The 26,557-nt window shown below is 36.9% G+C and overlaps 1 protein-coding gene across 2 annotated transcripts in view; it reads right to left on the bottom strand.

Moving 5' to 3' along the window:
- Nucleotides 1-2,236: 2,236 nt before the first annotated feature.
- gpsm1b (G protein signaling modulator 1b) overlaps nt 2,237-26,557 on the bottom strand; it is a 28,299-nt gene continuing 3,978 nt past the window's right edge. The window contains exons 1-14 of one of the 2 annotated variants that reach the window (XM_015055510.1): nt 19,641-19,843; nt 18,001-18,222; nt 16,803-16,938; nt 16,547-16,689; nt 15,214-15,337; nt 14,358-14,473; nt 14,081-14,236; nt 13,308-13,416; nt 13,097-13,211; nt 11,382-11,452; nt 11,095-11,265; nt 5,100-5,256; nt 4,771-4,976; nt 2,237-3,811 (exon numbers count right to left, since the gene is read on the bottom strand). In XM_015055510.1, the coding sequence (XP_014910996.1) occupies nt 3,611-3,811; nt 4,771-4,976; nt 5,100-5,256; nt 11,095-11,265; nt 11,382-11,452; nt 13,097-13,211; nt 13,308-13,416; nt 14,081-14,236; nt 14,358-14,473; nt 15,214-15,337; nt 16,547-16,689; nt 16,803-16,938; nt 18,001-18,222; nt 19,641-19,783 (2,070 nt within the window). In that variant the 5' untranslated portion in view covers nt 19,784-19,843 and the 3' untranslated portion in view covers nt 2,237-3,610. Of the gene's footprint in view, nt 3,812-4,770; nt 4,977-5,099; nt 5,257-11,094; nt 11,266-11,381; nt 11,453-13,096; nt 13,212-13,307; nt 13,417-14,080; nt 14,237-14,357; nt 14,474-15,213; nt 15,338-16,546; nt 16,690-16,802; nt 16,939-18,000; nt 18,223-19,640; nt 19,844-26,557 lie in introns of those variants that run through there. The other variant, XM_015055511.1, reaches the window with a different exon arrangement.

Raw genomic sequence — 26,557 nt, 5'->3', positions numbered from 1 at the left:
CTACACACTCAGCCTCAGTTATTCTCATTTTCCATCCCCATAAACAGCTCTGGCCACTCTGCCTGCCTTCGATCTCCGTCATCTCCATTTGGCACGACGTCTCACAAAAGAATAACTGTTGTCACACAGACATTCCTGCCCGATCTTCCTTTACCGAGCCTTTCGTCCTCTGTACTGACCTCTCTTCCGCGCTGTGGCTTTAGATCCCTCTGCAAAGGGGGTTGCCTTTCCCTGGATTCCCGTCTGCGTACGTCTGCACAGTTCCTGCTGCACGGCAGCCCTCCCTCCCCCATCCGATGCCTTTTTATAGTGCAGCTGAGCCTGCTCAGCCTGCAATGCATTCTGGGTAAGAGGGAGGAAGAATAGATGAGGGGAGGGAGGGAGGAAGGAAGGGAATGTCTGGTGAAATGAAGAAAGCAGGGGTGAAACTAAAGGGAGGGTAACTTGAGGGGAAAACTGTGGCAGAAAGTTTAACAGCTGTACAGAAAGTGTATCCAATTATCAGGTTTAAATGGCTTTGCAAAATTGAACCATTCAAAATATGTTCTGACATGTCTGGTAAAGAAATTATGCAAGGCGGAAGTAAACTTTAAAAAGAGGAATTACAACCTACTAAGTTAAGTGACACATATTCTAACTGAAATATAACATAAAAAAATGTGTTATAGTTCCTAGGCTTATCTTTATGTAAATGCTTAAAAAAAACAACTGAAAAATACTTTTCAGTCTAATCCAGTTGTGGTTATGCAATGATGGCTGAAGCTCGGAAACTGGCTTGGCCTGTACTTTTCTACAGTTCCAGCGTCACAAACTCATTCAGTAAGTGGTAGGTGAAAGGCGTAACTTTTCAGCTTGCTGAAAATGTTGACATAATCGTATGTGGAGCACCTCTTGCTGAAAGGAGGAAGTAACGCAATTCAAATAAACATTTGAAACATTTTATTAAAAGCATGAGGCGACATATTCATGTCCTTAAAAGGAACATAAATACAAAATATATTTTTATATACAAATTATGGCAAAGATAATTAAAAGCATTCCAGATATTTTTCCTAAAAATTTTCATTTACAAAAAAAGGGGTGGGGGGAAAGGAATAGTTTAACTGCAACTCCCAATATGTTTAATATCAAAGAGGAATGGACTAAGTATTCCAATGTGATTCACAATTTCTATTAAATTACATGGTATGAACTTTGAGGTTCAAATATGAGGTATGCAATAGTTCTAAATAAAAAACGAAAAGTCTAAAATTAAGGATATACAATCCCAGTACCACTGAAACAAATGCCGTATTTTCCAGACTATAGAGCGGACCCACAAAGTTTTTTTTTATTTTATTTTTTAATAGAAACGTACCACATCGGGCTATAAGCCGCTGATTTCTCTGCCGCTCTCGGTTTTCCACAAGAAAATAAATCTGCTATTAGGACGCAGCCCTGCATCTCAACGCCGAACCATGGATTCGTTCACGCCGAGCTTACGCGCAGCGGCTATCGATCTGTACTGCCATATCGATAGCCTTCAACTTAAAAGCTGCGTCATATGAACTTCTTCGTGTTTTTTTCCATGAGGGGGTATGAGTTTGAAAACATTTCGCCGTCGTGCCTGCTGCTAGCATATGTGCTTGTTCTAAATGAAAAACAGCACTTTCTTCTTTGATTTCCAATTTTGACTTCCAATAATGCACTTCCTGCTGAAAAGCCCCCTGGTGGTTGAAGAAAAATCCACAGAAAAGCCGCACCGGGATGTAAGGCGTATGGTTCAAAGCGTGGGGAAAAAAAGTAGCGGCTTATAGTACAACAAATGCGGTACTTTGTAGCAGATCTTAATTTCAGAGTCCTTGCAAATTTAAGCTTTTTATGTGTAGCCTGTACCAGGCATTGGCTGGTTAGAACTGTCAAAGTATACCACCATTTAAAGAATAAAAAAATGCTTTGAAAACTGCAAGGAATTCCACCTTATTCCTGTGGTTTAAAGTCAGTCTTAAAGAGATGCTGCAAGAAGGGCTAGAGAAACCAGTTTGTTCAGGGAGCGAACTGAGGAAGCAGCAACACAAAGTCAGCTCTCTCTCACCTGTTGCTGCATACAGGTGGCTGGAAGTCGGCTGGGCTCTTTATCATTTACACATTAGACAATTTACCAGTTCTACGGGGAAAAAAAAAAAAAAAAAAAAAAAACAGGCAGAAACTAGAGGATAAATAAACTAATATTCTGCACAACTAGTTCTTTTTTTTCCCTTTTTGAAATACTTCAAAATTTAGCAGGCATTTTGCATCTTTGATACCAAGGTGGTAACAATAAAAGTGTTAGATTATTTTGTAGCATTTTTTGATTACTTGTTGCATTTCTGTTTTAAGTAATTGCAATGAGATCAAGTTTAAATTTTATGTAAATTTCGTAATATCACAAACCCAGGGTGTTACTTCAAGGTTATACCCTGAGATTCTTACACCAGCCCATGGCTGGTATACAACTCTCGTACTTTATAACCAACAAACTGAAAAATGCACTTATCTGCAATCGATTATTCTAAAGCATTTATAATAAAAGCAATAATTAGCACAACCAAAGTAATCATGCAGAACTGTGATGCTGAATCACAATATCACTCATATTAAAGACCACACCCTTCAATTCACAGATGCAATAAGTTTTCACCACATTGAGGCAGTGTGCTACGAATACGTACCAGAAACATAACATCTCTTTGCTTTTAACCAATAAATAAAAGCTGCGAAATGTAATTGGTTGCCAGATCTTCTAAAGAATCACAGACAACTGAAAAAAATCACCTAAAAAATAAAAATTCAAAGAATTTAAGGTTAAATTAGCAACGCTGGTCTGTACCCATATAGAAGCTATGTACGTAATTTGCCCTTTAACCTTGGTCTAGAAAATTTTGAATTAGAATTTTAATGCAAAAAACAATGACAATTTTCTCATTTTGTCAGTTGATAAAAAAAAGCGTTTTATCAAAATAATTAGCAAAATAACTCAAGATGACCAAATGAGTTTGTCAAAGGCCAACACACTAATACTGTTACTGCACAGATAACACTATAAGTGGTAGAAACCACAAACAGATCAAGGATAAAACTAAGCAGCATTAATCGGAGCACAATGGAATTAAATTTCTAAACATTATATTTCATGTTTACAAACGTCAGTGCACGCCTCCCGTTGCAATTATACCGTTTTATAAGTTTCGCTCTCCACATCATACTGTATGCCCAACCTGTGCATTCAAAAATGCATTTGACACTGGGGAATACAATCTCAGGTCTGAAAAATCATCTGATTAAGGCATTAGACTGAGTATATACACTTTTCCCATCCTTGTTAAGCCACCCTAGACTTCTTGCAGACTCCTCGAGCCTCCCATTTTGTTTAACATCGTATTTACACACATTATACATAATACATCAAGTAACATTTAACAGGGCACCACCTATTGCACATGAAATTTCTCTCTTCATTAATTAACAGGTTAGCTCACCCATCAGTACCTTTTTTTTTTTCTTTTTTTTTTTACTGCCTGTTCATCCTGCCTTCGCCACTGTTTTCTATTTTAAATGACATGACAAGTTGTGCAGCATTATTCACCAAGTCCTAGCTTGGAAAGTCACCAGGTGGCTCCTGGTCAGGGGACTGAGAACTGTCCTGGTCATCTGAGGGTAGGTGGACACGCTGCTCATCCATACGCTTTGCCTGTACCCTCTGGATTAAGCTGAAGAAGTCTTCATCAGGCACTGTGGGGGCATGAGGGCCTGCTTCTGGTGGGGAGCACCGTTGATCATCGATCCTAGAGGACTAGGGCCAGAAAAATGAAAGAAGTTAAACGAGAATATATGAATAAAATTACCTGGATGCTTTGCAATAGAGTGGCATGATCTTAAAAAAATCTCGTGATGGCAATGATATCGGAAAATAACTCAATGACGATATCTTTCGGTATATGTCCATTTTCGTCTTTTCTTCCATTACTCTGACCTTTAGCATTTATCTGGTGTGAACCTCTGCTGCCATGAGACAAGCAAGCTGTGACATTAGCATCTATAATGAAAGTTCATAATACTCGGAAAATGTTAGCCAATAATTTTTGAACTTTAAACAGTACTTGTTGCACACACCGACTGGGATGACAACATAGTTACGATATTAAAGAAATCCTGATACTGGCTAAGCTTGACGTTTATTATATCAATGTGAGTTTTATGAAAGATGCACCAACTAATAGGCAAGATGAAGATAAATGACACATGCTTGGCTGCAGAAAAACTTAAATCTTGCAATTCCTTTCTTTGGATTCAAAATATGTACAACTCATTCTTGCTACTGTCACCACATGCTTGCTCAGGATGATGGATTCCATCAAAGTCAATGAGTCAAAGGCTGAGGTTTCTTACATAAATAACTTCTGGTGCTAGAAACTGAGCTAGAACGTCTAGTGTGATATGTAGGATCAGGCATCTCATTGCACCTAATCTGCCTTCATGCCTGGATTATACTGAATTCACTTCATTCAACTGCAAGTGAATTGGACCAGGTTTTCTTATTTAGTGCCCAAGGATGACATTTGTTGTAAACCTGAAGTAAATTAAAATAATAATAATAATAATTTTGTTATTTTTCCAACTTATCCAGATTTGGAAAATTAGACATTCCAGTTTAGCAGTTTTATGATTGCACAGGAATCCTGACGTCTTTAATGTATTTCAGCATTCTATGACAATTTAACTTTAGCATTCGTAGAAGAATGGGGTTCTGACCTGGCACTTAATAAGCATGTTGAAGAAATCGTCGCTGGGTTCTTGATGATCTCCCTCACCAACCAGATGTCCCAGGTTGTTCTGAGTAATCCTAAGTCCCGGGAGGTTTCCAACACTAACACGCTGATCATCAAGGCGGCGACTCTGAGAGCTAGCAATCAAGTCAAACAGCTCCTCAGTCTGGGGGGATGTGGTAATTGCAGGATCTATAAAAAAATAACACAAAACACAGAAATGACTTCCTGGTGTGACGTTTTAGGTTGATTGGCTTCTCCCCCCAGGTGCACATTGACTAAAACTGAAAATATGAAGAAAAAAAATTAACTGACCTATCATCTCATTTAGGGATGTGTTGGCAGCACCTTCTGTGTCATCTCCGTTCTGTGTTTCATCAAGGTGGCAGCGCTGGTCGTCCATGCGGCTGCTCTGGAACTTACTGAGAAGGTCAAAGAAGCAGTCTTCATCGGAGGGGTCGCGGCCCAGTTTCTGAAAATAAAAAATGACTACACTCTTTATCATGTGTTTTCATTCTCCTGAGCCACCAGATGATGAACTACACCATATGAGTAAATAAAATAACCCTCAAGTGTTTTCATAATAGCAAAATAAACTTTTCTCACAATGGTGGACTTTTTTGATAAAAACGCCTATAGCCCAGACGCTGGATGTCAGACAATGCAAAAAGAGAACATATGCATGGATCAAAATAAAGAAAATATCAAGAGACATACAGTAGATGTAGTTGCAAAGAAAGTCACTACAAATTTAAAATTCTTAATTGTCTTTACTTGTCCAAGAAAATGAGATCGTCAATCACTCAATAACAAAATATATATTTTTTAGGATGGGTTTATCTCTGCTAGAAAGTCCAATGATCCCATTCTTGTTTCATTGATGAATCCTGGCAAGGACAAGATTAAGAATGTTACTTTATAATAACCTTGACTAAAACTACCATCATTTTGCCATACTGAGGTATTTCAAGCTGCAGTAATTTGTAAAACAGACAAACATAACAAATTGGTTTACAAACATCTTTTATGTAACTGATATATAATAGCTTTACAAATCCATTTCCTTAAACAATATCAGAATAGGAAAACCTCTGTAAATAAATTCTTCAATATATATATTGTAATTCATATTTCCTGTAGTACCTGGTTGTAACACAAGATGGAGCCTCTTATTATTTAAAAACCCAGTTATTGATATAAGGTGAACTAAATGCTGCCATTCTATATGTTGTTTTTTTTTTGTGTTTTTTTTGTTTGTTTTTTTTTAGCTTGCAGCTGAACACTGTGAATTATCTGATAGTTGTTTGGATTGGTAAACTACAAAGCCTTTACAGAACACAAGTTTTAAGTCATAAACCCAAAGCTTAGGTGATCAACTCTGATAATATGATGCATGATCTAAAATGACATGCTGACAACTACAAAAAATGACATGTTCCCCCAACATTATGGTGGTGGCAGCAAATACTGATGGATTAACCAGATGGATAAATTTAGTAAGAATAATGATGAGGTACTTGCTGGATGACTCAACAGTGTAGAGAAAGCAGGGTTTGGGTAAGTAACTGATGAAAAAAATGTAACTAAAGTATCTAATATTACAATATTCTATTCTTTTTAACATACAAGAGCTGTGATGTCAGTTTTACTGTTAATTTCAAACTCCATTTTATTTTTTCCCCCCTAAAATTTGTAAAAAACAAAATTTTTAAGTAGTAATTCCAATCTCAAAAACAGCAGTTGTAGCACAAATCATGGCACAAGTGCTTATGAAAGTACAGAAACTGCCCAAGGATTGGCCGCTTCACTTCAACATTAGCATGTCATTACATGGTCTACAACGCTGCTAGGACTATGTAGTCTCCAACTTATGCCTTTGCGTTTCCTGTGTTTTTCATCTGAACTGCCCTATTTTGAGATTTCCAAAGGCATAGCTTGCTGTTAGCCACACATCTATGCCAAAAATGCAAACAGATATCCTTCTGCTACCCTTTTTAAAATGTATAAAAACTCCAAGTAAAGTGAAACATCTTACCAGCAGCAGGTTGTTGTCTAGCCTTTATCTCGCATTCCACTCTTTCTGGATCACTCTGTTCACATGTCTGGCTCACACCTCTTTCTTCTCTGCCATCGCCCAAAGACTCAATATTCTTCCCTTTGCTAAACACAACCACTAGCCTCCGATTTCTTCGACTCTGCTAGTCCGCTATTCCAGGCCTCTTTTAAGCTGCATACTACCTTGTCCTCTCCGGTCTCTCAGTTTCACTCTCCCTCTCTCACTCTCTTTCTCCCTCTATGTAGATCTCTGGCAGGCCATTTTTGTCCTGTTCACCCACTGTGGGAAAACAACTCATTATGGGAAGCTAAGCGTTTGACCCTGTGGGGAGGGTACCAGTTCTCCGATCAAGGTCACATTATCAGCTGAGAGGCAGAGCTGTGGGGGACAAAGTGGGAGGAGGGGAGATGGAGGGTAGAAAGATGTATGCAGGGGGAGTAGTTATGCGAGCAATGCTTGGCAGCAGGCTATTCCAGTAGGGATCAGATGCGCTAAACTGACGAGGAACCACGCATTTTTTTTGCTTTTCAAAAAGTCTAATCTGGTGTGACTTCTAGTAATTTGTGTCCTGTGTCCTTGGCCCAATGGATTCTCTGTGGATCTAGTCACTTCCTACTTTGTGATGTCCAATTAGTCAAGTAGGCCACAATGACAGAACAAGAGAAAAGAACATGTGATGATCGAGAGGGAGAGAGAAAAGGGGACAGAGAAAAGTAGGGAAAGAAAGCTACAAAAGAATTTGACTGAGAATGTGAATGATGGTTTAGAAGAGACGCCTTGTCTACGTCAACCCTCACAGACCAGGGGTAGGACAGGTTGTGGCCATAAGAGCTGACGATGCTCCAAATATGCCAACCTCACACAACTTAACATAGAACCTGTAACTTAAACAGCAAATAAAAACTATGCCTTGGTGACCAATTCCACTCCTTGAGAGCCATCAGCCTTCTTTTTTTTTTGTTTTTTTGTTACACCCCTTCTATAACACACCTGAATCAAATGAAGGAATCATTACCGCGCTTTCGCAGAGCTGAATGATGAGTGAGTCATGCCATTAGTTTTAGGTGAGTTTGGAAAAGATATTTTGCTTTTTGGAAATATTTTTGCTCATGAAAAACAGCTGGTCACGTCGTTCTGAGAGTGAAAGAGACACTGCATTGGCTGCTTCAATGCAACATGATCTGTTTGGACGCTGTGCTCAGACAGCTGTCTGCATGAAAATGTCATGGTCAAATCAGAGGATTACATTTGTGAAACAGTGAAAAAAAAAAAATATTTTCTGTGTAAAACATTAACTGGAATATACTGCCACCAAAATTAACAAGATATCTGAAAACAGAAAAGTAGCATGCTAGCATTAGCTTAGCACTTCAGATGCTTCAGCCGAGAATATTGTCAGCATTTTGCCAAGCCAAATAAATATTGAGAAATAAGTTATACATCCAGACTGTACTTGTATAGTACTTTATCAAGACCAGACGACCCCCAAAGCACTTCACACTACATTCAGCCGTTCACCCATCAATGCACACATTCACACTCTGACTCCACCAGGGCAGCTGTGGCTTGCCACCATCAAATACAAAATGCACTGGTGCCTCCAGCCCTCTGACTACAACCAGCAGGCAAAGACCGACAATGCAAGGATTCAAACTGGCAAACCCGATTACAGGACAAACTCCTACCAATGTCCATGTCCAGAACAAATTAAATACAAATACAAATATATATATATATTTATTTTTATTTTTTTTTCCCAAAAACTAAGCTTAGAGATTTGGAAGTTTTCTGTCCTAAGAAATTAAAGTAGATCACACAAAATGTATGTCGTTTTAGGAAAATTGTCAATTGAAAAAAATGTCTCGTAATTGCATGCCTTTTTAAGAACATTTTGGAAAATAAAAATCCTTTAGGAGAAAATTCATATATTTCTAACAAGAAAAAAAATGTAAATATCAAAAACAGCGCGTAGTGTTACATGTATAATAATCGTGTAAAGGTGTGAAAAAATCTCAAGAGGATTTTAATCGCAACCCATCTCAATGCATAACTTGCCAAAAATGGTCAAACCTAATAATGAGTACTCTTCAACATTGTCAAGAGGAAGAAGATTCACATCTAAATTCATTTTCTACTCAATTAAGATGAACAATTATGAAGCACACAAGTAATTTCCATGTTTTTCAGTCCTGTCAGAACAACTGATTACAACAATTAATGTCATCACATTGGCAGATGATTAGGTGCTGCAGGGGTGTGAGGCTCCAGCAGCTGTGACGGAGCACATTCATTAAACATTCTGATTCACAGCAAACTGCTAATTGCTCTTAAACTACAAGATATTGTTACAATGTTGCCAGCACGTTTATTTCATAATTTCATAATGAACACTTTAACGAAATGAACATTCAAAAAGGTTTACTGGTTTAATATTTCCTTGAAAGAAATTAAACTGAGTCAGTGTCTCTGAGGTCTTCTTGGTGTAACTCAAGAAGAAATCTGAATCTTGTCTTTGCTAAGATGAGCCCTCAGTGACTGCAATAATTGTCTGACATTTTACAGAGGGTACCGAGGAACTAATCCCCAATTGGTACACATTTAACACCACATAAAATCTACTAGGTTTGTGGATTTAAAATACTTTTTCCCCCCCTATTGTTAGCAAGAACACCAATGAAGCAAGTCTCTTTTTGTGATTTTAAAGTACCAAAGCTAAAAAAAAAAAAAGTCAAATGTCAAATTAAGCTTAAAATATAAAAAATGCAAAATTTGAGCTCAAGCTCAAAATGCACAAAAAGTGTCTGATTTTACGCCTCAGAGGCCCCAATTTGTGATCAGTCGGTTGGAAACTACAGATCTGATCTTTCTATCTGTGAACACCCCAGACTAAAACCATATCAGGTCAGACTGACAACAATATTTAGTGTGGGTGTTGTTATCACCAGAATAAGACTTGGCTATTTTCTATACTTTTTGCATCAGTGGGTTGTTCATAAATAAGTTGGTGGAAATACAAAGAAGCTCTTCTGTTATCTGGTATGCATTAAAGTTCTTGTAATGATAACCAACGCATGGAGATTGATAGAACCACGTGTGCTGTTTAGGTGTCTTTAGTGCTGCACCTACAATGAGATGAAGCTTAACCCGTGGCTTTAGGAAGTCTGTGTTAAACATTTATTCACAGTGAAACAGGATCGAAACAGTTTACAACATTCTGGTGTTTACGCCTCTGACCGCATTCTCAACCTACGGGAGAAAACTGCCTTTTAAAAATTGTCCAATAAATAATTAAAGTGCTCTTAGAAAAAAAAAAAAAAAAAGCTTAGAAAACACCAGAAAAATATGAAATTTAATTTGACACCCTTCTGTCTTTCCACTACACACTCCAAGATTAATTTAAATGTGTTAGAATATATGATCAGAGTCCATTTTTATCAGGTCATCCACACAATCTTTTAAAGATGAAAGTATAGCTATGGTTATATTATCACTTTATTTAAACTACAATTGCTATTCCCACATTTTCTGTCTGTATTTGTTCTGCAACAGAGCGTTCAATTAAATCTAAGATTTCTAGCCCAGAAGCAAAGCATCAGAAGTTATAGAAATAAGGTGGATAAATGATTAATGATTATTACAGAAAGCTTCCATAAAGCATCCATAAATATATGAACAGAAAATCCATGAATTCAAAATCAATGACTTTCATATCAAGTTGGACACAGCTGATATTTTCTTTGAAAACAAAAATTGAATACGCATAAGCGACATTTTAGCATTTTTAAATGCAGCTGAAAAGAAAAAAAAAAAAGGAAATTGGACATGTAAAGGAGCAATTAAAATTTGCAGCAACTCATTTCAGATGTATTTAATTTTCTTCAATATAACCTGGATTATTTTAGTGTAGTTGAAGATTTTCAGCAAAGCAGAAACCGAAAGATTCAACAGCTTTAAAAAAACTGAACTGTTTCAGAGAAATTATTGTCTTACTTGAGTGTAAATCTGTAATTATGTTCATATCCACTTCATGGAAATGGTAGTAAAAAAGTACATTTTGTTATTGAGAGTTCTTAAAGACAGACTGGAACCAGATGAAATTGACGTCAGCAGGTCGGAGCTTTACAAATTTGGCAATTGGAAACCAACTGCAAAATCTCTAAAAATGTTGCTAAGCTAGCTAAGCTGTAGCTAGCTTAGCGAATGTGTTTTTTAATCATAATAACATGATAAAACAGTAAAGGTGTGACTACTTACGGACACTGGAGGTGTAACTTGAACAGTGATATCATCGGCGTCAACAGGGGAGTCCAACCAGGGCCTTTCATCAGACGACTGACTGTCCGGGTAACCTTTTCTTTTACCAGGTTGCGACAGCTGATTCCTGGATCTTCTCTGCATATTTTCCATGTTTTGGTTGTCACCGTTCTGTGGCAACGCAGCACATTAGAGACGGATAGATGAACAAGAGTGTTAAAAAAAAAAAAACAGTAAAAAAACAAAACATATTTCAGCAGCAAAACATGTGAGATTAGACACGCCACCTTGTCTGAGGAGTACTTCCATAGTTCTACACTGTCCATGCTGTTTCTCTTGGTGATTTTGGGTCTTGCTCCTGCAAAAAAAAAAAAAAATTATGTAAATAAATGTTACATCACAGTTCAGATGTGATATTTAGCAACATTAGAGACTCACACTGTCTTAAATGAACCAACTTGGGCTGAAAGCTGCCATCTGTTTATCTTTTTTCACCCCACTAGACAGTAATTTCAGCGGTGGTCTCATGATGACCAATGTGGGTAGGAGGGCAAACAACCAGGCAGACAAACTAAATAAAGCATCTGTTTGCCAAGCTGTGATTCCAAAGCTAGAAATGTCTGATGTGGGTGTCAGTTTCTACCCTGAGGTGGGTTCATGAATGCAGACACTATGCAGACCAGGAGGACTGAAGAGATTTCTCAGCTTCTGTCTATTTTTTTTTTTTTTTTTTAGGAAGCTCAAATGCCCAAATTTGTGAACAGCTGAATCATTTGATTTGATATAGAAAGTTATGTTTAGCCTCAGTTCAGACATAACACAGACACTATCCTGCTTCAAGTTGGTTTTAAACTTAATGTAACCAATTTGTGTACATAGAGGTTAACTGTGAAAACAGCAAAACTAAAAGGGGATGACATAAAATATTGAGTGAAGCACGTTTTAGAACTGTGCTAAATGCATCTTCTCCTAATTTACAATGATCACAAAAGTTTGTTTAGCCACAGAATAAACTTTTTTTTTTTATATACATTTTCAAGACATAGTGGCTTCTCCAACTAAAAGGATCTTGCCATTAAATTTCCTACTTGAGCAAATCGCTTGATCCACGCTTCAAAATTAGAAAAAACAAAGATGCACCAAAAAACAAATTGTTGACTGGAATCAAATAATTTTCAGCTTCATTCCTTACTGCTTAACAGTCAGAAACTCAAAAATCCTACATTTCTACAATTACTGAACACACAATACACAAGTACAACACTTTTGAGGGTAGAACTTGTTACTGCAGAAAGAAGACTCAGCAGGTTTTTGTTTTGTAAGGTGTTTAAAATGATTTTTTATGACATATTGAGAGATTGCTTCAGTTTATTTGGGCTACTTAGGCAGAACTTTTGGCCAGTCAGAGGAAGGTTGAATGTAATGCAGATGAAAAGTGTTTTATTGTTTTTTGGGGGTTTTTTTACCTTTAACCTCTGTCAGGGAACACAATACTTTTGGAAATGTTGATAGCCTATTAGAAATATCAGCTGAAATATGGATCTACATTTTTAAGGTAAATCATATGGAAATTACTGTTCGAGTAAAATCAGCCTTGCCAAACATCAAAAAAGATGGTGAAGATTATGTTTTAGGGACCGCTTTAACGCACGGGGCATGAAACAAGCAATGCTCTTATCATAAATAATTACTGCTAAAAGCAGTAACAGGCTAGAAAAAGAAACATTTACAGTGCTCTTCTCAAAATGTCTTGTATTATGCTTGTGAAATAGAAATTTGTGCCAGCAGGTTGGGATACAGAGGTCAAGATATAAAATTCTGATTAGTGCACTTAAAAGGACTGAACCTCATTACAAAATTACATGTTATAATAAAAAAACTTTTAGCTCAACTTAAAGAGTCGGCCACTAAAACATACACTTGCCTTACATCTGTGAAAAGTACTTGAAAAACCAATAGACGTCCATATTTCTTAAAAAGCAGTCTACTTCCTGGGTGTTACCTTGCATCTCAAACTCCGAACTGGAGGGAGAAAGATCACTTTCATTGACTCCCAAAGCCTCCATCAGCTGCTCCACATTCATCCTGGCTGTTAGCTCCCCGTTTCTGTCTCCAATCTGAGGATAACAAAGAGGCAACAAGACAGAGGGGGTTCGAGAAAATGGCTTCACACCGGGCTGCATTGGACTGCTGAGATTTTTAAAGTGTCCTACTTCTTTAGAGATGTCCAGGTGTTTTCGGGCGTAGTGGAGGGCTTGTTTGTGGTTTCCCAAAGACACGTATGCATTTCCTAGGCTCCAGCAGGCACGACCCTCGCCAACTCTATCAAAAACAAAACCAACACAGACTACTCAATCATAGTCAAGTTAAGCATTTTCGTTAATAATCATGACTTGTTTTTTGTGGTATTCAGTGACGAACACTGAATATTACTCCAGCAAAACAAAAAAAAAATAAATAAAAAATGTTCCAACATCTGGCATGCCTGTTTAGTCCATTATTTGATCTTGCCATTTTGCACTAAATTACATAAAAGTTGGAAATGCCTCAAGATCATTCTGATTTTTTTGCTGTCAAGTCTATTAAATAAAAAAGGAAATCATAAAGTGATGGATCTAAACGGGACAAAAAGAGATTTTTTCACTCACTTTTCACAACCACATGTGGCGAGGAATGAAACTGAACTGGCAGCAGACCCAATGAGATACAGACAGACATGTCTGAAAAAAATACTTTTGTCTTGTTTGCATTTTCAACACTGCAAATTGTGAGTCGATTTTAGCAGCTATGTCCCATAAAAACACCACTTAACATAAAAAAAACCAAACATGACGCACTGACTTCCTTTGTGTGGATCTTTGGTTGTTGGCATTATGTTTTGCTGTTTATTAACGTGATAATATGAGATCCTGCTATTGTCGATCCTTTAGTTATATGGAGAATCCCAATAAATGCATTCATGACACCTGGTATTTTTTGCGTTTACCTGTCATTGAGCTCCTGGGCTATGCACAGATGTTTCAGGTGGTAGTCTATAGCCCTCTCATATTGTTGCAGTAGTGTGTAAGTGTTTCCCAAACTGTAGCATGCTTGAGCCTCCATCACTTGGTCCCTCAGCTGCCGGGACAGCTGCAAAGTTTTTCTGAGAAGAGATGGATGGATGGAAATCCTTTAGCTTTTAATGGGTTGGGACATGCATCGGGATTAACCCAGATTCACTCTGATGTTCCTCTACTAGATGTGAGACTGCACTCTTTCTTCACCTGTAATATTCAGTGGCTGTGTTGAACTGTCCCAGGAATATCAGGGCATTGCCAAGATTGCTGTAAGCTCGACGTTCAGCTGCTTTGTCCCCAAACTCCTTCGCGATGGATAACCGCTGTAAATGACAGAACAACACGCTCAAAAACCATTTTTCAGAACTTTGGATTTCATCTTACCAATATTAAAACATTTAGTCCATACGTTATTGGCTTTATTTAATCACATTTATTTATTTTTTGATGGAGCATACACAAGTAAAAGTAGCTCAACTGTTAAGCTATGCTGGGCCTCTTTCCATTACCTAAAAAAGGGGTTTCTGCAGCACTAGTGGATCAAATCACCCCTTTATTTCCTTTTACAGGCACCATGTTCTGCTCTGTTGCATCCTGATAGATTTGTAATAGGAAAGGCGGGCTTCTCACAAAAGAAAAGAAAAGGTTTCAAATGATGAGTGACATGAAAACAAGACGAGTTACTGAGCTACACTTTTCAATGAATCATCACAAAACCAATTTTCTTCTTGTTTCAGTAAGTAGAACACTTTCTGCATGCTAAGGCAGATTTTGCTACGCAGAACAAAATGCATTCAGTTTAGTCTTACCCTTGCATTTATCAAAAATGCATACTTTTTTTTTTTTTTTGCTTTAAGAAAAGCACATATGTAAATGATAACTTTAAAATAAATTCCACAAATATCAGTCCCCTCCTCCTCCTAGATGAACTGATGAGTTAAAGTATTTTGCAAGTAAAATTTTAGTCAACCTCACATTTAAACAAGACAAAGTCCTATGAGGAACGTCTCTCAGCAGGAACAAAACTCATACTGTATTGTTTGTCTCTGAGTTGACCTCTCACCTGACGGTGAAACTTAATAGCTTCAACAAAGTTCCCCAGCAGGTAGTGGGTATTTCCCAGGTTTCCGTACGCTCTCCCCTGAGCTGCTCGGTCGCCAAGTTCTTTCACCAAGCACAAGTTCATCCTGCAGTAACAAGAACAGCCATTAGTAAAATGATTGAAAAGACATTTATCAGGCGATATCTTCCGTGTCCTTTACATTTTTATACTGTTTATTTTTACATGTACTAGAATGTTAATCTATACAGTTGAAACCAAATATTTACATAAACGATAGAGAAAGACAAGCTTTTTTCTCCTCACAATCTTGCATGAAAACAAACCATAACATAAGTCTAGATTATTTAGGGTTACAAACATTATTTGTATTGACTACAAAACAGAGTATGGTAATGGGAACACATTTTTTCTCCAAGATTTTTTGTTTTGCTCAAATTTAAAAATGTATATTGGCCTTTAAGTTATATGACTAAGAAAATAAAATGCTCTGGATAAAGAATAATTTTAGTAGTTTTTCCCTTTTACTTATAGATGCATTAAAGTCTCTTTAAGTTATCCCTTTAATTTCTCCCTTTAATCTTTTACCTGTTTTTATCCCCATTTTATTTCCTCGCATTTTTTTTCTTTCTTTGTTTTACATGTTCCCGTCTAATTTTACATCATGTATTTCTACCTCATTATGCAAATGAGGATGGGTTCTGTCTTAAGGCTTCAACTTCTGTCTATTGGTTGGTTCTCATTACACCTTGCAGGTCCTCAGTGGATGTTCTGGGCTCATTTATGATATCCATGAACATTTGTAGCACAATCTATACCTATCTAAACAGGTAGGAGATTTTCTTTAGGGGGGAGTGACACTGTGGAGTATTTATGAACATTCAGTATGTAGCTAGAGCTCCTTGGACTTTTGCATAAGATGATAATTTAAATCATCATTTTAGAACATTTACACTGAAGACCACGTTGTTTCTCCAGCCACTAATTTATTACATGTAAACTGTATATAGTAAACAGAAAATTTTATTTTTAATAAAATTGTGTAACAGTTCACGTATTTTGTACATTTTTAAGCAATTACTCATAATTATATTAGATAGCTTAACATGTTTAATTTTGAAAGCTTTTGCCATTTTTGCTTTATGCTGAAAACATCATTTAAAAAAAAAGCCCAAAGGCTTACCTCCAACATGAGGTAAGACATGTGTACAACTCTTAGTCCTCAGTTGTCATTCAAACAAATGGTACTACCTGCTACCGTTTAAGCTCAATAACAAAAAACAAATACGCAATAATGCAAAACTATAATTGGATACGTTATATTATTAATACATACTCGTAAAAGCCTGTAGCCTTCTGCAGTGTCTCTCTGACATCAGAGGGCAGCTCGCCTGGCTCCTGGGTGCAGCCCCACAGCTGCTGCTTGCCCTTTGCATGAAACACGTTTCCAATGTTGTACAGTGCTCTCGCTTCTCCAACCTGCAGCATTACAGTAAGAAGAGACAAGTTGGATCACGAAGCATATGATCCTGCAAGACGGGTTAATTGTGTTTATGCATCTCTGTTAATCAGTATACGGTGCAACACTTTACCTTGTCGCTCTGCTCTTGAGAAATATCCAGATGTCTTTGGCAGCAGACAACAGCCTCGTCAAAACGCCCCAACACTTTTAAAGTGTTACCAAGGTTACCGCTAGCTTTTCCTTCTCCAATTCTGTCACCTATGGTTCTGAGAAAATTAACAACACATTTCTACATTCGCAATCTGGAACAAAAAAAAAAACTTTCGGATGTTAATCAGCACGTCAAATAATTAGTATTAAGGTATTAAAATGCAGTTCGTTAGACATGTTGTATGGTATGTATGCAGTTTATCTGCTTAATTCAGGGACCAAGTCCCAGTGCTCCCCAGTGAGACTGTAATGTAACAAGGTAAATCTCCCAGGGGTGTTTAATCACTTCCCTGCTGAAGTACCAGCTGCACTCACTGTAGGAGACCGGATTACTAACGAGCTAAATATCCTGCTTGTAGTCAACTTTTACTATAAAATATTTCTCACGGTCTGACTCAAAGTCAATAACTTAGATTTTCTTATTCTCTGCTCGTGTCCAACTGTGCAATAATCTGTAAAAAGAGTGACCCGAGTTCAGGTCAGGTTGGAGAAATTCTGTGTGCAGTGTACTATGGATTCTCTCACTTCTTGGTCTGTTTCTAGGCAAAATAAATTAAATGATAACACAGCGGAAGGAAGGAAGGTGAAGAAAGCAAAAAAGCAAGGACAGAAGGGAGGGAAGGATGCAATGAAGGAAGAGAAGGAAGTAATGTGAAGAAATAAAGATGCAAAGGGAAGAAAAAAATATGGAAGGATGCAGGGAAAGGACACGAGGTAATAAAGTCTGGAAATAAGCATGATTTTTCCTTTTCTATATTTATTTATATCTTAAAAATACTGAATTCATGTTTCATATGCAGTAACCCTGAGAGCGTAAAACATCTATAGGCCAGTAATTAGCGTAAAATCTCATCGATGAAACTGACCGGCTGACCCAGCGTTACCTTTCACTCTCCTTTTTGTATCGAATGTAGATGTCTACACAGATAGCATCTATAAATGTATATGTGACTTACAATTATAACTACTGAAGTACAAATGTTTACACTTTTTATAAAAAAAACTACACTGTGTTGCATACTTTAAACCAACATTTTTGTTCATTTCGTTAGTAATATACCAAAAGCATATTTGCGTTCAGCTAAAGCAACTGTAAATGTAAGTAACTGACTGTTCACCTGGCCAGGGTTAGGTCATGTCTGTGGTATTCCAGGGCTTTTCCATACTCCTTGAGGTAGAAGTAGGCATTGCCAAGCTGGCTGTAGATGGCACTGAGGGTCTTCAGGTCTTCTGTGCCGACTTGCACGGCTGCTTCAAAGAACGCTGTTCCTCCTTTAAAGTCTCCCGCCTTGCACAGCCGCTCACCTTCCAAGGCCAACTCCAAACAAGAGGCCTCCATTCTGAAAGATGGAAACAAGTCAGATATCAGCTCACATGTACCTGGTCTACACTATGCAGCCCATGACCATTTACAGTAACACAGATGCTACTGAAGTGGAGGTGCAACATCTTAAGCTGGTGGTATCACTATGACAACAGGTTCTGTAGTCATTTCTGTGGACTGTTGCCTTAGCAACTCTGTCTAAGCTCAAAGCTGAACCCCCATGAGAAGATGTTGCACTTTTCACTCATCAGTGTTTGCATCAGTTTGCCTTCTGGAGCAACACAGCCGTCCTCCAGTGACGCAGCAAATGGAATTGAAAGCAACCTTGCTTTCTACTTTGAGCAGCACATTAGAGCTTAAAAGACCTTAAAAGGTCAACTTTCCTTGCAATATCAATGTGTGCAAAATCGCAATAGTAAAATGCTAATGAGAGAACTATTACTTGTTTGGCTTTTACACTTCAAGTTCCATGTTTTTTTGATTATGACTGTCAGTTTGGCCATGTGTAGGAACTTTCCCATGCTTCGATTCTGACATCTCATACAGATTCTAATGCTAATATACAGTACATGCAAATATTGTAAAGATGAGAAAAGAAGTAGACCGGTGGAGCACCAGCAGCTTAACATCCACAAGCCATTTCATGTTCTCCATTATTTCTGAGCCCTACTTGGCCTATCAGCAAGTGAAATTAACAAGCTGATATTCTTTCATGGTTCCTACAGCAAAGTAATGTTAGACTTTACTCCCAAAAAAAAAAAAGGTATGTTCTTTTAATAGTTCTTTTAATAGGATTCCAGAGAAAGTACTGAAGATTATTTTCAGGCTGTATGAAGCATAGAGTTGCTGAACAATGTCTGAAAAGAGGCTTCTACACAATTCCCTCGCTTGTAAGAGAGACAGATATGATTTTATATAAATGTAAATGAAAGGAGGGGTAATGTCTTTTTGTTAACTTGACTGAATATTTGCTGCTTTTCAGTTTTACATAAAAGTAATTGCATCTTTATGATGATATGTTTACAAAGGATTATCTTCACAGCTTGAGAATCTTATATCAGACAACATCTAATCCAGAATTTATAGGAAGCTTTTCAGTTTCGCTGTATCCCTAAAAGGGTATAGCGTTGAATACAGAGTTAGGCGGTGGATGTCCTTGAATTTGATCTGTTTTCCAAAGAGCCTTATTCCAAAGAAGAGAATAAGGATGAGGTTTCTTATGCATTCTTAGAACGTTTGAAGGATCTCTTTGAATATTCAGTCCATGGTTCCTACACTAAATTTATGACTCAGCTTTTCATTAACATTAATTTGCATAAACATCATTATCTGATTAAATTCTCTCTACTTGTCCAAATAATAAATCACAGTCCTAGATGTGATTCAAAATATTACATCAAAGTGCTAAAATGACCCCATCCACATAAACAGCACCTGTGTTTTTGCTTTGTTCGCATCCTATCCACGTACACCTGGAGCTCCAAGCGCAAAGGCTTTATCATAGACTGTGGTCGGGGTCCATGGTGGACAAGTCTGCACACGGCTCTCTCTGCTCCAGTCAGAGGACACGGCTCCATTGTGATGAGAGTAATGTTTAAGAAAATTTCCCCAACTAAAAAATTAAAAAGATCAGTTTTGTTTTTTGGTGGTGGTGGTGGGGGGTTTACACAAAGTTGATTTTCCAAAACTGAAAGAAGAAAAACAAAAGCACCAGCTGTCCTTCCATACAAATCCCACAGAGCCTCAAATCGCTCCAACAAAATCCAGAAAGCTGGAAAATGTCCAGCAATGCGCAGACGTTGGAACTGAAAGTCATGGCCACAATCCAAGAACAATCAGCAATAACATCCACTTTGGAAGTCTTGATGCCTGTTCCAAAAAGAGACTGAATAGTTCCATTTTTAAGCCAAAACAGTCAAAAGGGAATCGTTTTAAATTCGACAAAAAATTAGCACCAGATATGGATTGCAAAAAATAATATAAAAAACTCTTCAGAAGTCTTCAAAAATGATTCATTTTGTCTATTAAAAAAGTCTCCTGGTGTTCTTTCTGCTGTTACTATGCATAACCAAAATGAATCCTCCCCTTTTCCTCTTTATCTTAACATAAAATGTTCCAGGTTACAGCAGAGATGAGCTCAGTTACACTACAACTACAGCATTACTTTTAAACTTGCCCGCTGTCCCGTTCAGAAAGAGAAAAGGAATGAGAGGAACACGACTAATCCAGTGACCTGCACCTTCTTACTAGAGTTCAGAGAAGTGAGTGGCCCACAGTAATCCACCCATCTGCTGACCCGGGCACAAAGATAATTAGGTCAACAGCAAAGACGGACTTAATTAAGGCCTAAGGACCTATTGAATGAATACATTGTGGCAAAATAAACACAAATGCAAGGATGTCATCGGGGTTAATGTAGAAAAGGTTTAATTGGAGAAAACATTATGCCAAAACCTAATATTCTCACACATCAGGTCAGAAGAAGCTCAGAATAAAACTACCTTAACATTGCAAGGCTTACAGCGAAACTGTCAGAATTACACAGAAAGCAAAATAAAATATGGGATAAATCATGGAAATCTGACTGGCTTACCTTGAGAAAACTTCAAATTGTTATAACTGTTGCTGCAGGCAGAGGGAGCGAACAACTGATTTTTCTTAATCAACATTTTAACCAACTCACTATATGGTTTTAAGGAAAAGCTGCATTTGCATAACATTACTGCAGCAGCCCTAATAAGTGGTAAATGATCCATTTAACTTTTCAACTAATACACACCACAGTGCAGGACTCTATAATTCAATCAAAAGCTCAACAGTCCACCTTTCTCAAACTAATGGTGTACCTCTGAGGTTAGTACCGAGTCCTTCACCTTGTGTCGCACTTGAATGTCCATCTATTATCAAACACACTTATCCTTGCATTAAGTCTTTCCTCCATTTTAGGGCTAAAAAGCAACTAGTTGCTGCTACATGTTTTATACGAGCATGCAATCTTTGGGCATGTTTGGACACCTGCTACAAAGCATTAGTCACTGCGCTCTGTTTGCCATGGAGCTCCAGGACTTATCACCAATCTCTCGCAGTGTTGCATGTTCAGGTTCGATATGTCCTCCAGCGAGTTCCAGTTTACAAGGCTATTAGAGCACAGCCTTGAAAACTGGCTTATTTAGCTCCTGTCCTTTGTACATACAATACATCATCTTCAGTTGCACGAAACATTATTATCAGCATCAGAGATTTTTTGAGAAGTAGTAATTTCAGTTTACTGCTCAATTCTTTTGAATCAACTGCAAACTGATCTCAAATGGAAGAAGCTAGTCTCAATTAATTTAAGGCATGCGATATTGGATGCTAGTGTTTTACATGATTGAAACCATGTATTGCTGTGAGTCTTGGCCAAGGAATCCTTGTGAGAGCGATTGTAAATCTCAATGGGATATTCCTCAAAGAAAAGGTTAAAAAAAAAAAAAAAAAGCTCTCTGTGCATTCAACACCCTTTATCCTAATATGTGCAATGTACAAAATGATACTGGCAACACACATGTATGTGTTTTGATGCTATTTTGTTTTTTTTTCTTAATTAGAAACATTCAGTAATAAAATGCAACAGCATTCTTTAAGCAAACTGAATATCAGGGTGTACTAGATTAAAACAATGTCGCGCCAGATTCAGGCTTCACAGGTAACATTGGAACGTCACTTTTATTACAAAGACAAGGTTAAAAAAATAATGTGCTTGGAAATTATTAAATAAGTTGACGGCAATAAAACAGTCTTTAATGTGGAAATTATGCAGATCAGATTATCACTGCGGGGAACAGTCCTCAAAAATGTGCAAAGTCCAATTCTAAGAACACCAAAAATAGTAAAACAAATATTTTTACTAGTGGAACTCTTACATGGATACTCTGAGGCTTTGAAATTAAAATTCCAGTAAGAAAAACAGATGGTAACACTTCACAAAAAAATAAATAAATAAAATATGCTCACAAAAGCCTCGACTGCGTCAAGGCTACAAGAACAAAATAGAAGATGCAGCAGGCATCAGCAGCCGTAGCCTGAGGGAGGAAAGCCACAAGGCCAATGAAAGAACATAATGTTACAAAAGAACACGTTTAAAAACCCCAGTCTAGTCTCTTCTATGCAAGAAACAAAAATCAAGTTAGTTGGCAAAGAAGTTTAAACTTTTATGATGTTAGCTTTTTTTTTTTTTTTTCCCAAATGAAGCAAGAACTCAAATATTCTATAGTGGTTAAACTCTCAAAAAAAAAAAAAAGCTTGCATAACTTTGACAAATCCACAGAGCTTAGAAAGTGAAAAGGCTAAGAAAATATTTTTTAAAAATGTGATGTCGAGCACTATCCCTTCTGCAGTAAAATGGAAAGAATGTAGAAATGAATAAAAGTGGATTACGGGGAACAGAACATGAATATTATTGCAGTTAATAAAAGAGGTTCTATTTCAGAAAAAGACAAAAATGGAAGAGAAATAATTCATCTCAAACACAACTAAATAATAAAATATGTAAAAATAAATAAATAAACAACACTAACTGACCGCGTGATGGAGAAATAACATCAAAGACAAAACAAAAGCAACAGAAAGACCAAAATCACTGTGAAACACATACACAGATTTGTGAGCACATAAAAAAGAAAAAAGTTAAGACAACAAAACACTGACCAATTTCTTTGTTCTCTATGGCAGGACTTTATTGGCTTTCAGTCTTTGTGGTTTGAGTTACATCAGATATGAGCAGAAAGCTCTCCCCTTTTATCCTCTAATGAACACTTAAAAGTGAGCGTTTGTGTCACACTTATGTCGGTAAACTTTCCAAAAGATAGAACAAAATTGCTTGTGAAAGAAGCTGGTTAGAAGCAAGTCTATTAATGTTGCCCAGTCAAAAGCAAATCCCCTTGTAAAGGCTATATAGTCAAGTTATCACCAAACTAAAAATAGTGTCTCTCACAGCAAGTTTAAGAGGACGCATTAGTTCTTAATTGCTGTATTTTATTTTTTTTTTTATAAAAATGCCTCAATCATTAAAATGTTCATGTTTTATTACCATACCAGGCAGAAATCATTTTACTTTTCAATATGTTTCTAAACAGCAAATTTGTAAAAAGGATACAAATGCAATACAATATGAAGCAATTTCAACCCTACAATTGGGATCTTTTTTTTTTTTTGACTGTGCACTTAATTACTTTCATTATTAATCCTGTACATGCTGGTGTATGTCAGCCGTAATAAAATCAGTCAATGGAGGGTTTGCGATTTGGCAAATCAATTTGAATAACGTTTGTAACACACCACTGTAGCATCTGTCAGTTGTAACAAAGTATTAGCATAAGACAGAAGATCCTTCTGAGAAAATATAGTTCAAGACATCTCTATAAAGACAGTAGTAGGCCTATATTTTAGAGAATACTCAAATTGTCATTTCCACTTAATAAACAGTCTATATACACCGACTGTTCTGGTGATTAACATTTTTTTTTTTTTTTATTTTTTTTTACCATTTCATTTTAAAAAGCTCCACATGACTGTTGGCATGTCTATGAAACCCTGTGCTCAGAGTAGTAATACAGCCATAATTACAGTCTACCATGGCCAGTTGTCAGGGGAACTAAAGAAAAACTCCAGGAATGTTTTTCCTCACGCAGTATTTTTCTCTTAAAACAGAGCCTCTTTCTTCTGTTCTTCAAATCTCCTGTAAAGGTGCACTTCGCCACCTTGTCATTGTGTTTCGTCTCAGCCATGTTTTCAGTGGCTGAATTATTTGGAATAGGATCAAAATATGTCCTTCACGTTCCTGAAAGGAAATTATGTAAAAATTAGAAGAAAATGTGTTCTCTCAGGAGTTGTTCCGAAATCTAAAAAGCAGATAAAGTATAAAATTTGAGAGAGGATGTGGTTTAAAACATGGTGATTAAATGTTAATACGTTTAGTAGGAAGCAAGAATGCCAAGCTGCTTTTCCCTCAGCTGTTTGTTTCTCTGAGTGCCTTTCTGACCATAAAACATGACATGATTGTATCATTGATTTTTTTATGATGAGGCTTTTATTGGCTGCTTGCTTCAGCTTACAATGTTTATTAGAAAAGTAGCTAACACTGAATGTTTAAGGAGTTTAAAGTGTCTTGCATAGCTTAAAATGTTTTCAATGTAACCAAGGATCTCAAGCTCTGGTCAAAGGACCACATGTACTATTTTCGTTCCCTTTAGGGGGAACTCTGTGGAAATTTTGACACCAACCATTTACAAGGTAACGCCAAAGTTTAAACGCTGTTAGAGTTAATAAGCAGACTGCAGCCACAAACAGAAAAATCCCACAAGATGCAAAATATATTGAGAAATCTGAGTATGATTTAAAGTGGGCACCAGTAGCTTTAAAGCTAGAATACGTATGCAGCATTTACAGCAAATACAATTTAAGACTATTCCTCTTGCAAGCTGGAAAGCCAATGGAAATTATAAATTCATGTGCTCAGATTAAGGCTAACTGCTATTAGCAATACAACCCAGCTAATCTTGGACCAACTGCCTCGATCAAAGTTTTAAAAAGTTAGGGTTTCAAAATCACTTATTTTTTTTATTTAATTTTACTTATTTGGATTAAAACTCCCGTTCTCTCCTTCCCCAATCTACCAGCATTCCTCTTTTTTCTTGGTGACAAGACCAACAAACGTTGCTATTAATGAAAAACAAGGATGGTGTGATACAAGTAAAGTAACATAACACACCATTCTTCTTAAAGTAACAGTGTTTTAACACTAAATCTGACAAGCTACTAGTAACCTACCAAGTGAAGGCTGGATATCCATAAAGATAATCTGATTGAGAAACTAGTTAATATCACTCTAGTAGAGCTGCTCTTTAAGGACAGGATCTAAAATAGTAAAACTCTGCACAAAAGGCACTTGAAAAAAACTAAATTTAACAAGTGTTCATTGTACGTTTTTGCTTTTGTATTAAAAACAGAAAAAATAAATGTAAACAGCGCCAATAGTTGATATGTTACTATATATGTTATATATGTTACTCAGTGTGTAGTATGAAGCACAATAGCTGCCTTTTTTGTTTAAAATACACACTGTTAGATCATGTTGTACATCTTTGTTTGATGTTTGCCTATACACAGTAATATATTATTTTAACTGTGACAATTTCATATTGACCAATGCCTCTTAAAAGTAGTTATATTTCATGACAGTAAACAATAACGATACATGTAAACTGAAATGGGTTTGGATGAAGTAAGTGTTTGAAATATTTAATGAGGTATTGTTAATAGCATGAAATTTTACAGTCTGTTGCTATTGCTACTGTATATTGCACTCTTTAAAGTTGATGCTTCGATACCGTGAATTATATATATTGGGTATTTTATTTTTTTTTTTTAAATGTTTTTAACATATTCAGCGAAGGGAAAATAAAATTGCAGTTGATCTTTGAACCCATAAAGTTGTTCATACCACTGAATTGAAAGTCAATCTTTTTTTTTTTTTTTTTTTTTTTTTTTTTCAAAGGGATTTTAAGGGCTACCTTTTTTAATTACACAGATCGTTTTGCAAAACCAAAATCACATTGTGGCACTGCACTGTTCACTGTCTGCTCCACAGATTAGGCTGCCTGGAATGTTAATTGAGTGTTGACTTGAGATGTGACATTCATAAAAGCCTGCAAGGTTGGTGTGCCCCCCTGACAAAATGACACACAAATTATATTTAAGCGTGCTAATCACAGCAATGCTGTTTTCCCCTCTAATTTTACCAGCATAAGGGGGTGGACACATGACCTTTCCACAGTGAGTGTGCATGTATTGTCTGTAGCATCCCAAAACAAGGTTGAGACTTAAATAAGAGGATACCAGGAGGATTACTGTTGGCAAACAATGGAAGAAGCGTCTGCCAGCTGAAAGTCAACATGTTGGACCTCGTTTTTCCCTTACATCTTAACAGCCAGTCACCATTTATCAGGGCTTGTTTTATTACCCAGAGGCATGGTAATTAACCCAGAGGCATGATTATTAAGCCCTATGACTGGGAGTTTGTCTGTGAGGCTATACTGATAATTAGAGGTGACATGATTAGCCTAATGGTTGACAAAACAAAATGATAGGTAAGTAACTTACAAACACCAAGGACTGGAGGACTAAGGTAACTTCTAGACAAAACGTGCTCATATGCAAAAACGAATGACGTGAAAGGACAGAGAAATATGCAAAACAAGGCAACAACAAAAAAATTAAAAGCCCTTTAAGTATATTGGCTTTCTTTTTTTTTTTTTTTTTTTTTTTTTTTAATGGGCCCGCTACACCAAAACCCCCTTTAGAAGAAACCCAAC

The sequence above is a fragment of the Poecilia latipinna genome, unplaced genomic scaffold (assembly GCF_001443285.1).
Source record: "Poecilia latipinna isolate Pla-1442-1.1 unplaced genomic scaffold, P_latipinna-1.0 Scaffold1318, whole genome shotgun sequence".
In the NCBI taxonomy this organism is placed as follows: domain Eukaryota; kingdom Metazoa; phylum Chordata; class Actinopteri; order Cyprinodontiformes; family Poeciliidae; genus Poecilia; species Poecilia latipinna.
This window is presented reverse-complemented; position numbering and strand designations above follow the sequence as displayed.